Source organism: Bos grunniens, chromosome 10, assembly GCF_055505025.1.
Source record: "Bos grunniens cultivar Pamir isolate PY7600 chromosome 10, Bosgru_T2T1.0, whole genome shotgun sequence".
In the NCBI taxonomy this organism is placed as follows: domain Eukaryota; kingdom Metazoa; phylum Chordata; class Mammalia; order Artiodactyla; family Bovidae; genus Bos; species Bos grunniens.
In genome coordinates, this window is record NC_141174.1 from 77,648,668 (window position 1) to 77,664,334 (window position 15,667).

General features: G+C 39.4%; 1 protein-coding gene across 2 annotated transcripts; it reads left to right on the forward strand.

Annotated features, from left to right (window-relative positions):
• The first annotated feature begins 41 nt into the window (after positions 1–41).
• Positions 42–15,565, forward strand: TOX4 (TOX high mobility group box family member 4). 2 transcript variants are annotated; one of them, XM_086322297.1, is made up of 9 exons: positions 42–108; positions 304–372; positions 8,252–8,494; positions 9,379–9,639; positions 9,985–10,215; positions 11,624–11,704; positions 12,076–12,819; positions 13,851–14,014; positions 14,657–15,565. In XM_086322297.1, the coding sequence occupies exons 1-9, from the start codon at positions 103–105 to the stop codon at positions 14,715–14,717; spliced, it is 1,860 nt and encodes a 619-aa protein (XP_086178423.1). In that variant the 5' UTR covers positions 42–102; the 3' UTR covers positions 14,718–15,565. The 2 variants fall into 2 exon arrangements, with proteins under 2 accessions (XP_086178423.1, XP_086178424.1); XM_086322298.1 differs by lacking the exon at positions 304–372.
• Positions 15,566–15,667: the final 102 nt, after the last annotated feature.

A 15,667-nucleotide genomic window follows, 5' to 3' on the forward strand; every position in this document is an offset into this window, starting at 1 on the left:
GCGACGCACGACGTTGGGAAGTGACGGCAGTTCCGTGTCCTGTGTGAGGGGGGGCGGTGGGAGTGATGAGTTCACTGAGACCGTGATAGCCGTTGTGTGAAGATGGAGGTAGGCTCCTGAGCGTTGAGAGCGCGGCTGACGGGGTTGAAGCAGAAGCGGGAAGCCGGGCGGAGCGGCGGCAGACGGAAGGGGAGAGAGCGGGGTTTGGGGGGTGTTGTCATAATGTATGGGTCAGAATCCGTCGCTCCGATCTAACTCCCTGCTTCCCCTAACTTAACCCCGCGGCTTTCTTTTGGTTTCCAGTTTCCCGGAGGAAATGACAATTACCTGACGATCACAGGGCCCTCGCACCCCTTCCTGTCAGGGGCCGAGGTGAGCATGAGTTGCCGACGCTGCGTGGAGAGGGTGGGAGGCAGCGGTGGGATAGGGTGATGGGGAGGAGAGCGCGGATGCCAGGGCCGGGGGGTTGGGAACCGGAGGCTGCTATTGATGTTTGGAGAAAAGTGGCAGCTGCCTTCAGAGCCTATGAGGACTACGCGGAAGGCCAGGAAAACTGCTGTCATCAGAAAAGCAGGACTCTGGAAAAAGCGAACCTATTTTAGAGCGATTCTGTATTGGAGTACAGAGTGAAATTGTCTCCTTTCGTGGAGGAGAAACAAGTACAATAATGGGAGATCGCAGTAAGGAGAGAATGTTTCAGCCAAAGAAATTTGGGAAAGGGCAGGAGTTTACCTAACATGTCAACTGTGGAATGTGTTCATTCTTAAACCGTACTCTATTGAAGGGGTCTGTGTTTCATTAAATCCTCCTACCTAGCGATTTTTAGAAAGTTAATGGTTATGTTTACTTACAGAGTGTTAGCTTGTTGTGCTAGTGAGAGAATGAAAGGAAATACTTGCGAGAAAACATGGAATTGAGTAGAGCACGCGTTTCTGTTTGCCAGTGCCTCAGAGTTTGGGTAGGTTACTTCACCCTTATGTGTCAGTTTCCCTAGCTGTCAAATGATTGTAACAATAGTTTCTTACGATGTTGTGAAGTAGAAGTAATGATCGTGGTAAGGTCCTTTAGTGTTCGTGGAAAAGATTTAATTGAAATGTTGTCGTAAATATGTATGATTTGTTTAGACAAGGCAGAAGAAAAGGAACAAAAATAAATTCAGTCTTTGAGAAACTGAAACTGAAATTTTGAACTTTCGACTGTCTTTTGAGAATTTTAAATTGTTTTCAAACTTGGCGTAAACCATTTGATCACTTTTTTTATATCAAGAATTCTCAATTGCTGTTAAATGAATTTATCCATAGGGTCGCAAAGAGTTGGACTCGACTGAAGCGACTTGGCACGCATTCATGAACTTATCCAGTAACAAACCTTAATGCTTTCATGTATGAGAATTAGATGGGCAAGGCCGGGGTGGGGGAGGGGTATGTTATTAGTTTTTTTTTAACTTTATTGTGATTACTGTTTATTTTTACACTCCTAAGTACAGTGTGAATCAAATGAGCAGTAAATTTAGGAATAATATAAAACCAAAATCTGTTTGATGCTTTGCAATCTCATTGTTAGTTTCTTCTGAGTGATATCTTCATGGTTTCATTTCATTATTTGGAGTGTTGTCGATTTCACATTGGTCTCATCCACATGAAAGCACATCATTACCAATTTCTTCTGAATCAAGTCTCCACAATTTAAATTTCTTTATTTAGAGTGTCATAAATTTCACATTGGCCTCATCAAGAACTTTCCAGGTTTGAGTCTATCCTTTGTGTTTGCTTTTATTACTTTAAGAAAAAAAAATTTTATAAACTCTTTTGCCAAGAAGTTCATATCTGAATTTCAGTGAATTCCTTTAGCCTAGGGCCCTGTCATCGTTACCATTTCTCCTTATCCATTACAACTTCTTCACCTTTGTTTCCCCTCTTGTGTGTTTGTTTTCCTTTATTTCAATTGGTTTGTGGTTTTTGTTGTTTCTGGTCTTACTGTGTGCCACCCCAAGTATATCTTAAAACAAGATGAAGGTGATTAAATTTTTTTTCTTTAGAAGAAGGATAATTTTTAGAGTTTCTTGCAAGGAAAATAAATGTCCACAAAAATACTTATCATAAAAAAGTTGAAAAAATTGGACTTCTTTGAAATAAAGTGTTTTGTTTTGTTTTGTTTTGTTTTTTGCCATGCTGTGCAGCTCTCCAGGTTGTAGTTCCCCAACCAGGGACTGAACCCAGGCCCAAACAGTTGAGAGTGCCAAGTCCTGACCACTAGACCAACAGGGAATTTCCAAAATTTAAGAACTTTTCATCAGTAGACATCATTAAGAAATTAAATAGGCACTTCACAGACTGGGAGAAGATATTTTATTACATATATCTGGCTCAGATTCAGAGTATATTCAGGTACTTCTGCAGAGTGAAATAAAGAATCCAGTTTTTAAATGGACAAAAGATTTAAACTTGCACATCAGAAGAGAAGGTATCCAAATTGTCACTAGGCATATGAAAAAGTATCATCATCACTTATCAGGGAAATGCCAATTAACAATGAGGTACCATTTTATACCCATCATAATGGTGAAATTTAAAAGACTGAACATTCCAGGAGTTGGCAAGCATGTAGATAACTCTTAATCATTGCTGGTGAGAGTATAAATTGATTCAGCCTCTTTGGAAAACTAGCAGTATCTACTACACATGAAATATAGTTGTCCTGTGACCTGGTAATTCCACTCCTTGGTATATACATAAGAGAAATGAGTGCATATACTAATCAAAAACATGTATGTCCACAGAAACTTGATTTATATAGCTAAACAGTGGAAACAAATGTCTATAAACTGATAGGTTTGTTAAAAGGAATACTACACAGCAATAAAAAAATAATGAACTACTAATAAATGCAACCTGCTGCTGCTAAGTTGCTTCAGTCGTGTCCAACTCTGTGCGACCCCATAGATGGCAGCCCACGAGGCTCCCCTGTCCCTGGGATTCTCCAGGCAAGAACACTGGAGTGGGTTTCCATTTCCTTCTCCAATGCATGAAAGTGAAGTCATTCAGTCCTGTTCGACTCTTAGCGACCCCATGGACTGTGGCCCACCAGGCTCCTCCATCCATAGGATTTTCCAGGCAAGAGTGCTGGAGTGGGGTGCCATTGCTTTCTCCAATGCAACCTGAGTGATCTCAAAAATATATTACTGAATAAAAGAAGCCAAATAAAAAAGAGTAGACACTATATGAGTTCATTTTTTAAATTAAGATCAAGAATAGACAGCACTAAACTATGCTGATAGAAATCAGAATAGTGGTACCCATTGTACTGATGGGAGGGAGTATTGACTAGAAAGGAGCATGAGAAAATCTTTTAGAGTGATGGAAATGTTCTGTATCTTTATCTGGGTAGTAGATAATTGGGTGTTAATGTATGTAAAAATTCATTGAGCCATATACTTAAAATTTGTGTGCTCTACATAACATATACCTCAATAAAATAAGAAATAATAATTTTTAAAGATTAAGTGTCCAGAGAGGCAGGCTTAGCATTTTTAATAGCATTGCTTGAGCTAGGAGAGCTCTATAGTCTGAAAGGAGTTTAATCTTTCTGTTTATCTTGTTTAGGTTGGCACTTAAATAATGATATTGTAGTTTGAGCACTCTGGGGAAATTAGTCATAAAGATGCATGCTTGCATGTTAAGTCGCTTCAGTCCTTTGCGATTCTTTGTGACCCTATGGACTGTAGCCCACCAGGCTCCTCTGTCCATGGGAGTCTCCAGGCAAGAATACTGGAGTAAGTTGCCATTCCCTTCTCCAGGAGATCTTCCTGATCCAGGGATCAAACTAGTGTTTGATCTTGCATCTCCTGCATTGGCAGGCAGGTTCTCTACTACTAGCGCCATCTGAGAAGCCCCAGTCATAAAGATACCTGTCCTTAATTTTCCTAATTTTCTAAGTAATCATTAGAACCAGTTAATGATTTCAGACTAAATAGTTAAATTTTCATTACTATGTCAATTTTTAAGAACAATTAAACTATTTTAATAATCCATAGGACCAATGTATTGTTGAATAAATCGGTGTTTGATTAAAAGAACTTTTCCTTAAAATGAATGATCTACACAAGAAATTACTTAAATACTGGATTGTGTGTTTTGGTATGGAGGAATGTGAAAAGGTAGGAAAATGGTATTTTAAATTTTTTTAGTTCCCTAGATAGCTAAACCTTTATAATCCTTGCTTATAAACTATAATTCCCAAACTGCTTTCTTCTTCATAAAGCCCCAGGAATTTAACAGAAGGAAATGAAAGTTGAGTTGAGAAGGGAGGGAAATCATGTTTCTGTTTCCTCTTTCTGTGTCCACGTCACTTAGTTTGACTTTAATATTTGCTACAGTTTTATGTTTTATATTTGACAAGCTAGAGTTTATGATTTAGTTATATAGTGAGTCCACTGAAATAAAAGAACTTTAGATGTTCATTATCTAATAATCTTACCAATAGTTTGTGGTAGTAAAAGCTTTAGAGTAGATCTCTATTCTAACACATGGTTTCCCCTTCTGTATTCTTGATCATTGCAGTTATTTTACTCTTCCTTTTTAAAGGAAGAAACAAAGTAACAAAAAACAAAACACGATTAAAGCCATGGATGCAGAATAACAAAGCTGTTTCCATATTCCAGTGGGTGGTACATAGAAAGAAAGCCTTGTTAATTTGATACAGTGAAATCTCTGCTTCCTTGGTGTTTCCTGTAGTTCATGAGAATACTCCAGATGGTTTATGAGGGCTAGTCCTTTGTAGAACACTGGTCTTTTGTATGAATTTTTATTCTTTTTTCAGTTCTCATTAACAAATAGTATCATTTTCATATCAGCAGAGTTACTTTACTTATTTGTTGTGGTAAGCAGAAAAGGATGGTCATCTTTTGCTTTACCAAAGCAACCTGTATCTTCTTAAAAAATTGTAAACCACTATTTTACAACTGTTGATCTAATACAATAAATGTTTCTCTGGATCCTTCCTGTCACTGTAACTTTTGTTTGTTTATATCAGAATTTGGTAAAAGTCTTTATACTCTTTTTCCTGAAAAATGCTCACATGAACTTGAACTGAAATCTCAGAGTCATGGACTGAAGTTAAGAACTTCCACACAATAAGAAAAAGTATGATTTGTGTACTGAAGAAAGTTCAGTTCTTAGGGAGAGTTTTAGTTTTTCCTCAATTGTCTGCTCCCGTGCTCTTTATGCTTCCCTCGTGTTATTGCAAATGTTTACCATGCTAAATAGTAAGGCTCTTGGAGGAGGAAAATATAGAAATGAAGCGATATACTTATCTTTTTGTCTTCTAGGAAACTTTTTTCTGTTTCCCAGTGTGATTTCAGAGAAATTTCACAGACATACTCTCTCCCTAGTTTTAATAGCTGGAAATATTCTATCAAAATTAAAAATGGTGATATTGGTGAGATCCTTTCTAGGTCTGGAAAAACCTTGAGGAATTCTTAAAGAATGTTGTTGTTATTGTTCACTTGCTCAGTTGTGTCCACTTTTTGTGACCCCGTGGACTGCAGCATGCCAGGCTTCCCTTTCCTTCACCGTCTCCTGGAGCTTGCTCTAACTCATGTCCATTGAGTCAGTGATGCCATTCAACCGTCTCATCCTCTGTCATCCCCTTCTCCTCCTGTCTTCAATCTTTCACACCATCAGGGTCTTTCCCAGTGAGTCAGCTTTTCGCATCAGGTGGTCAAAGTATTGAAGCTTTAGCTTCAGCATCAGTCCTTCCAATGAATATTCAGGACTGATTTCCTTTAGAATTGACTGGTTTGATCTCCTAGGAGTCCAAGGGACTCTCAAGAGTCTTCTCCAACACCATAGTTCAAAAGCATCAACTCATCGGTGCTTAGCCTTCTTTATGGTCCAACTCTCACATCCATACATGACTACGGGAAAAACCATAGCTTTGACTAGATGGACCTTTGTCGGCAAAGTAACGTCTCTACTTTTTAACATGCTTTCTAGGTTGGTCATAGCTTTTCTTGCAAGGAGCAAGTGTCTTTTAATTTCATGGCTGCAGTCACCATCTGCAGTGATTCAGGAGCCCAAGAAAATAAAGTCTGTCACTGTTCCATTGTTTCCCCATCCATTTGCCATGAAGTGATGGGACTAGATGCCATGATTTTTGTTATTTGAATGTTGAGTTTTAAGCCAGCTTTTTCACTCTCCTCTTTCATGTTCATTGAGAGGTTCTTTAGTTCCTCTTCGCTTTCTGCCATAAGGGTGGTGTCTTCTGCATATCTGAGGTTATTGATATTTCTCTTGGCAATCTTGTTTCCAGCTTATGCTTCATCCAGCCCGGCATTTTGCATGATATACTCTGCATATAAGTGAAATAAGCAGAATGACAATATACAGCCTTGACATACTCCTTTCCCAATTTGGAACCAGTTCTTTGTTCCATGTCTGGTTTTAACTGTTGCTTCTTGACCTGCGTACAGGTTTCTCAGGAGGCAGGTCAGGTGGTCTGGTGGTGTCTTTTTCAGAATTTCCCACAGTTTGTTGTTATCCACACAGTCAAAGGCTTTATCGTAGTCAGTGAAGCAGAAATAGATGTTTTTCTGAAATTCTGTTGCTTTTTCTGTGATCCAGTGGATGTTAGCAATTTGATCTCTGGTTCGTCTGCCTTTTTAAAATCCTGCTTGAGATACCTTACTTAATTATGGAAAAGAAAAAAAATACCTGTGGGTATCTACTGAATTTCATATGAATCAGTTAATATTTATTGTGTCATATGACAGGTTGATAAAATGTAAAGTTTCTGAAATTCCAACAATCTGTGATAATTGGCTGGGGTAGGTGACAAGCTAACAATTAGGATATTAATGTTATCACTAAGTAATTATATATATCAGGGCCATGTGACTAACGTTTGTGTAGTAAATCTCATTAGTCCTCCTAATAACCATATAAGGAGATTACAACTCTGATTTTATAAATTAGGAAAACCCATTTGAGGTCATATAGTAAGTGGCAGAGAAGGGACTTGAACCCAGATCTCTGTGACACAAAAGTCTCTTGCTTTTATTTTAATGCTCTATTTGCTGTTGTTATTAATACTCTGTTGCTGCAGATGTTGCCATTTTTAGTTTTTTAGTATCAAAAGAAACCATAGCATTTAATGTATTTTAAGTCAGACATTGATCTGTTACCTCTGTGAATGGTGGCCTCATTCAGAGTGCATGCCTGCACTCTCAGTCACTCAGTTCTGTTTGACTACTTGTGAGCCATGGACTGTAGCCCGCCAGGCTCCTCTGCCTGTGGGACTTCCCAGGCAAGAACACTGGAGTGAGTTGCCATTTTCTTCTCTGGGGGATCCTCCCAACCCAGAAATCGAACCTGAGTCTCCTGTGTCTCCAGCATTAGCAGGCAGGTTCTTTACCACTGAGTAGAAAGAGTATATTATTATTGTAGTTGGATTAGGAGGAAGCGATTGGGTCTTCCAGCTGGAGTAATCTTTTTCTTCCTCTTTTGCAGAAAGGCTTGTTCAGAGCAAGACAGGAATATGTTCAGGAACTGTTAGAGAACCAGTTTGCCCTCTGGCTATATCTCTTATGAAGGTTTTTCTCCTCACTGTTATCCTTATTTTGGCTGGCATTGTTGGGTTTTCTGAAAGTCCTGTACATATGGGAATTTTGTACAAATTATGATTTCTGAAATGGAAAAGAGGTAGGAAACTCTCAAGTGCATATATTTTAGAAGTCCATGAGGTCCCCCTGACAGTTCCTTTTAGGATCTGCTTCACAGGATCCTAAAACAACAAAGTCTAATTGTGTGGTTGACAGTGAATTTCTGTGGTCTAATAGTTCTGGTGTAGTAATTATGAAATAATTGCTGTATCCTAGAATCTTCAGACAGATTTTAAGCATCATAACAAAACAGGTTTTAAAGGTTGGGTCCTTACTAATGGTGCTGAAAGAATCATTCATTAGACCAACAGGCAAAATAATTTAGGACAACCAAGATGGTAAAGGTAGAAAAGAGATAAATGAATTGAAAACTGTGATTGATATTAGCAGCTTTGTACATGACATATGGCCAAAGATATGAGGAAGAAGATTCTTATTTTTAAAATTAAGTCCTAAGATATTGATAACAAAAATGGGATCCAGGCTGAAAAGAAGTACACTAAGAATGTCTAGTACTTAGGCACGTTCTTCGCTTAGCAGTATGCAATTCTTCCTCTTTCCACTAAATCTTTTTCCTTTTTTCCCTCCCTACAGACTTTCCACACACCAAGCCTGGGTGATGAGGAATTTGAAATCCCACCTATCTCCTTGGATTCTGATCCTTCATTGGCTGTCTCGGATGTGGTTGGCCACTTTGATGACCTGGCAGACCCTTCCTCCTCTCAGGATGGCAGCTTTTCAGCCCAGTATGGGGTCCAGACGTTGGACATGCCTGTGGGCATGACCCATGGCTTGATGGAGCAGGGCGGGGGGCTCCTGAGTGGGGGCTTGACCATGGTAAGGGGCAAGACATTATCAGGCTTCCCCAACTTCATGGGCATGGTGTTAGGGAAGATACAAGTGACTCTGTATGCCCTACTTAATTCCCTTGGGTATTACTTATTTTTCATTCTTCTGACTAAAGGCTCACTAATAAAGACCCCACTTCCCTTGAATAAGTGAGATTTATCATCTGAATCAATTTTATTTGAAACATGTTTTAAAATTGTAAAATGTCCAATGTTAACCCTGAAATGAAAATTATTTATTGTATTTTTGAAAGAAAAGTTTTTTCCCTATTACATTATGGCTTTCACATTCTACGATTCAAATGAGTGTGATTGCTGGTATGTTGAGGGGTGTATTCAAAACCTGTCTGAACCATGAGTGGATTAAGTGGATTAATATGTGTTATAAATCAGTGTATTGGGCTTCTAGCACATCTCATCAGCACATCGACACACATTACACTTGATGCCAGACATCTCTTCTCACATTGGCTTTACTCTGATTTGCCTGTGCATTGAACTTTAACAGCCATTATTTAGGAGGGTACAGGGAGAAAGGTTTTCTTTCCCCAGTGTGTCATCACTATCTCCAGATTACTGAATGATTTACTTGATCTGAACTTGTCCAAGATTAAGACTTCTTTGGCTGTTTTTAGTTGTTTTGGAATAGGCCTTTGAGTACAAATAAGTGACTTAGTATTCAACCTGTAATTTCTCTACTTATTAAAAAGCTTAGTATGTTTTATATGTAGATAAATTATTTGATGTTTGTTTAAATGATGATGCATTCTGGGTAAGCAGAGGGTTTATAAACTGTCCTGAATTCAGGTGCAGGGAAGGGAAAGGTGGTGTTTTTTGTATTTACTGTTTAATTTGTCCTTCTGCTTCTCTCAGGACTTGGATCATTCTATAGGAACTCAGTATAGTGCCAACCCACCTGTTACAATTGATGTACCAATGACAGACATGACATCTGGCTTGATGGGGCATAGCCAGTTGACCACCATTGATCAGTCAGAACTGAGTTCTCAACTTGGTCTGAGCTTAGGGGGTGGCACCATCCTGCCACCTGCCCAGTCACCTGAGGATCGTCTTTCAACCACCCCTTCACCTACAAGTTCACTTCATGAGGATGGTGTTGAGGAATTCCGGAGGGTAAGGCATTCTCTGCCAAAATCAAATCTGCCATGTTACACTGGGATAGAACCTTTGACATACAGATCCTACTAAGTTTTCTCTCCTACTGCCCTGCCATTTCTCTGCTCTTTCCTGGTTATGGGGTCCTGCCTCTTAATTTACAGTTTATAATGCTTTTTCCAATCCCCATACTTATCTGTTCTCACATACTTTACTAAAGCCTTAATCCTCTTGCCTCTATTTTTATTTAGCATTTCTGAAAATTCCATTCCTATGACTAGTTTACCCCATCTAAAAGTCCTTTTCTGTGAGTTCTCCAGATGTGATACTTCCATCATAATTCTGTCTCTTTTCTCCTCACAGCAACCTCCCAGCCAGAAAACAGTTGTGGTGGAAGCAGGGAAAAAGCAGAAGGCTCCAAAGAAGAGAAAAAAGAAAGATCCTAATGAACCTCAAAAACCAGTTTCAGCATATGCTTTATTCTTTCGTGACACACAGGCTGCCATCAAGGGACAGAATCCCAATGCCACTTTTGGGGAGGTTTCAAAAATTGTGGCTTCTATGTGGGACAGTCTTGGAGAAGAGCAAAAACAGGTGAGCGAATAATGAGGAACAATGTTATAGAAGTTCTTAAGAAGAAGGGGGATAGGGACCTCCATGCTGGTCCAGTGGCTGAGACGCCACGCTTCAGATGCAGTGGAGCCAGGTTCAATCCCTGGTCAGGGAACTAGACCCCACATGCCGCAACTAAAACCTGGTGCAGCGAAATAACTGTAAAAATTGGTTTAAAAAAAAGGCAAGGGGATTAAACCTAAGCTTTAACTTTCTCAGATGTTGTTTAATATCAGCTCTTTATTAATGGGATTCAAGATCATATGTCTTAAAAATTGCAGCCATACACTGAATCCAAAATACCTACATAAAAATTATTATAAAAAACACTGAATCCACAGCCAAGTTTGGAGTTTTTCATTGGCCTCATATAAACTTGAGAACTATAGTTAACCTCCCTAAATTTAAGCTGAATTAAACAAATGAAAATTGTGGTACTACATAAATATACAATTGAAATTACAGATGAGTGTAATTATCATTACCCTAGACTCAACAGGTGTTATTTGCTACTTAATCTTAAAACAAAAACTGAATTTATTAGATAATTTATATCAGTTATGTGTTGCTCACTAAACCACCAGAAATTTAGTAGCTTAAGACAGAAGTAATTTATTACTTATTATGATTCTGTAAATTGGTTAGGTGGTTTTCTTGGTGTTCTTACCTGGGTTTATTCCTGGAGTTGTACTCACAAACAACAGCCTGATATGGCTGTTCAAGATGACCTTGCTGCCATGTCTGGCAGTTGGTGCTACCTGTTGGCTTAAACGCCTTGGTCTCTTTCGCATGGTCTCTCATCCTCCAAATAGGCTAGACTGACTTCTTTACACTGGCAGGCTTAGAGCAGTGTTCCAAGAGAACAAAAACAGGTGCCCCCAAATTCTCTGTGTCAATTCAGCCACATTCTAATGGTTAAAGCAACTCAGAGAGCTAGCCCAAATTCAAAGGAAGGGGAAATAGGTTTCATTTGTTAATGGAAGACTAGGTACACAGAACAGGAAGAATTGTGGCCATCATTACAGTTTACCACATTCCTTAAGAGGGAGAGTATATACTGACTGGGTAGACATGATCCCAGACTAAGCAGACTACTGATTTTATCATGTAGTTAGGGGGTCAGGATTTGTGTTGGTTACAGAAGTGTGGGCAGTAGTTGCTATTAGCTTTAGAAGTGTAGTTATTCTGCAAGCCTACTGTTGATTGGCTGACTTTCATATACAAGTCTGCCATGGAGGCTGTCTTGAGTACTAGTTTTCAGAAGTGTATTCACCTAAGAAGGGTTGTCAATATTTACACTAAGATGAATTGTCTTTCATTGATGAATAATACAGGATTATTAGTCTTTTCTATGAGTATATGGACTTTTAAAGGAGCTTCTTTCATGCAGGTATATAAGAGGAAAACTGAAGCTGCCAAGAAAGAGTATCTGAAGGCTTTGGCTGCTTATAAAGATAATCAAGAGTGTCAGGTAAGAGGACTGGGATAGATGTATATTTAAACCAATAAACAGGTTTTTGAGCTGCTTATTAGCATTTATAAGAAGTAAATACCACCAAAAAAATCTGTGGAATCTATTAATACTATGTAGTATTAAAGCTTAATAGTATATAACAGGTTTCCCATTTGTTTCCATCATAAAACTCTCCGAACAGTCTGTCTTTCTGAGTTTGATATTGTCATTGTTTACTTTAGCCAAGTAGCACACATGGCTGCCCATTTTTCTTTTCTTTCTTTCTTTACCTACCACCTGTAATGTATTCTTTTCTTGGAAGGTGATTAGGGTGAACATACCCTGGGAAAGAGGATAAATGTCCTGATTTTTTTTTCATCTTCTTTTAGGCCACTGTGGAAACTGTGGACATGGACCCAGCGCCACCATCACAGACTCCTTCTCCACCTCCTGTGGCTGCTGCTGACCCAGCATCTCCAGCACCAGCCTCAACAGAGCCCCCTGCCCTGTCTCCTTCCATTGTTGTCAATTCCACTCTTTCATCCTATGTGGCAAACCAGGCATCTTCTGGGGCTGGGGGTCAGCCCAATATTACCAAGTTGATTATTACCAAACAGATGTTGCCCTCTTCTATTACTATGTCTCAAGGCGGGATGGTTACTGTTATCCCAGCCACAGTGGTGACCTCTCGGGGTCTCCAACTTGGCCAAACCAGTACAGCTACTATCCAGCCCAGTCAACAAGCCCAGATTGTCACTCGATCGGTGTTGCAGGCAGCAGCAGCAGCAGCAGCTTCTATGCAACTACCTCCACCCCGACTACAGCCCCCTCCATTACAGCAGATGCCTCAACCCCCCACTCAGCAGCAAGTAACCATTCTCCAACAGCCTCCCCCACTCCAGGCCATGCAACAGCCTCCACCTCAGAAATTTCGAATCAACCTACAGCAACAGCCACCTCCACTACAGGTCAAGATTGTGCCTCCACCCACTCTGAAAATGCAGACTACCTTAGTTCCACCACCTGTAGAAAGTAGTCCAGAGCAGCCTGTGAACAACAGCCCTGAGACCCATACAGTGGAGGAGACCACTCCTGAGACAATCTGTGAAATGATCACAGATGTAGTTCCTGAGGTGAGACTCTGTTTTCAGGTATTTGCTCTAGATCAGTGAAAGCACTTTGGTTGATACAATAAAAGCAGGAGTTGCTAGTAGCATTTAATGCCTGAGGAGGAATACAAAATATCCTATAGAGGACATTTGCTTACAACTGAATTGTCCCAGCGAAGATACTCTGTAGTGTTCTTGAGAAGCAACATTAAGAGGCCCTTCTGCCCTAGATTACTCCTTAACTCAGCAGAAGTAATACTGTAATTCAAGTAAAGATACAGCCTAAGCATAGTTACTTTTCAAGTGTCTACACCAGGATCCAAAGCTATAGAGACAAATTCTTCCACTTCTGCCAAACGTTGACTGCTTGGCTTATGTTTTAAGTAAAGGGATGGGTAGGGGATATAGGTAGAAAAATTCAGCTAGTACATATCAATGAGTCTTTCCAAAGAGATAGATGCCAATTTACCCTACTTTAACTTGAAATCTGGGTCTATTTGTGATCCTAGCTTTGTAACTAATGAAACAATGTTTTTTTGATGTGGGCCATTTTTTTTTTTAATTGGAGGATAACTGCTTTACAATACTGTGTTGGTTTCTGCCATACAGCAACATGAGAAACAATTAAAAAAAACAACAACAACAAAACCACCCCATCCTGCAAAATCAGGAACTATGGATCTCGAAAGTTTATCTTCTCTTAGTCCCTCTGATCTTAGTTGAGGTGACCCCAACCTCTACTCCTACTTTTGAATTGATATTTTCAGAGGAATATTATTCCTCTGTGTAGAATAAAGTTAGTGATAGGTTAAGATTAAACACTAGCATTATGACCAGCATTCCCCTGATGGGAAGCATCATGTCAGTCTGGATGACAAAATTCTAAAGCTGGATTTGGAGTGAGACCAAGAATTCACCTTCCTTTGGAACTTTACCCCTACCTGTGAGGGACTGTAACATGTGTTGCTGCACTGGATCACAGAGTTAATTTGACTAGCTGCCTGGCTGGCTAGGTAGCAATCTAGTCCGTCTTTGATGCTCTCTTCCTCTCATAGGTTGAGTCTCCTTCTCAAATGGATGTTGAATTGGTGAGTGGGTCTCCCATGACACTTTCACCCCAGCCTCGATGTGTGAGGTCCGGCTGTGAAAACCCTCCCGTTGTGAGTAAGGACTGGGACAATGAGTACTGCAGCAATGAATGCGTGGTGAAGCACTGCAGGTGAGCTTATAGTTCCCTTCTTATAATTAATGTATGGCTAAATCAACTGTTGGAATAACATGGGATCTGAGCATATAATCAGTATCACCTTACCTTAGGTAGAGTAGGTTGCTATGTATGTCTGATCACAGAAGCTACTAGAAAAGTGTCCCTCCTTAAAAAGAGCTTACATTTGCTGTACAGACAAAGATGACATGATTAGCAGGTCACACTTTTCAATTACCACGTTAACTCTACGTGTTCATTTTGAAACTATGACACATCAAGTTGTTGGTGACTGAATATTAGTATAGTTTATCTCGTCAGTGCAAACCAGACCACTTAGGTAATGAATTAGAGTTTGAGGATGGATAGGTGGTAAGTAGCACAATAAAATGCTAAGTATGGGGCAAAGGGAAGAAGTTCCGAATCTGCCCATTTCCCCAGTTTTCCTGAGACTGATCTACATCCACGAAACAAGGCATTGGTATTTCCTATCTCAAATCCTTTAAATTAGGATTGGCTATACTTCTGACTTCTAGGCCTATTGCCCTTATATTCTTATTTAGGTGATATCTATCAACCTATTTGTTTAAGACAGAGTTTTAAAAAAACATACCTAGGCTATAATTCTAAGTTTGTGTGTATCTTTTTCTTTTTTAGGGATGTCTTCTTGGCCTGGGTAGCCTCTAGAAACTCAAACACAGTGGTGTTTGTGAAATAGTACATCTGTTTTCCAAGCCAGTGAAGACTTACTGCTGGGAACATGTCCACCGAGCCTATTTTAAAAAGACAAGCGAGGCTTCTGGTAGTGCCTGATCTCAACCCATGATGATCCTTTACATCTTTCACCTTTCTCCCCTTCTGTCGCTCTTCTACAGGAGCTATGGAGCAGGGCCACTGAGTTTGCTGCAATCTGGAATTGCTTTTTACTTTCAAGTACAAGCAGAGATATCAGTGATAATAAGAGAGGAAAGGGTGAAGGGAATATAAACAAGTAGAACATAGGGGTGATGGCTAGGTGGGGGATTGTTTGAGGAAACTTGTTGGTAGAATTGTCATAGGATTACCTAAAAGATTATTAAAATGATAGAGTACTCAGCTTTGAGCCTAGGAAAAAAACATCACTGTGTGCATCCCTTCTAAAGGGGCTAAAAGGTTGCATTAAAGGTTATCTCTGAGAGAACTGTTACTATCATATCTGTACATTCATTATTAGTTTGAGAACAAAGGTTTTCAACACAGTAATAATAAGCACACTAGACTGTAGAGAAAATAACATCACCTAGGAGCTTCTTATTTCTCTGCAATTATATTTCTGTACTCAACTTTCTGATTGTATCACAGTTTGAGTGTAAAAAGGAGAACTCGACATCCTTAATATAAGAGGTTTCACCAAAGTTTAAAGAAATTGTGTTCACTTGTGTTTGATGAAATATCTTTTAAAAAATAGGCCCGAAGTGTTTTTACTTATATAGGCTAATTCTCTGCATACCCTAGGCACTTATTTAATGTAAGATGTGCTTATTTCATTTTTCTTGGAATTAAATGAATAAAAAACTAGCAAAGCCACAGTTGTAACAGAATAAGCAACTATTTAAAACATGACAGCTCTAGTGATGATAATCTTAAGTGAAACTCAGATCTTACCTTGAGAAATGTCCCAGAGAACCC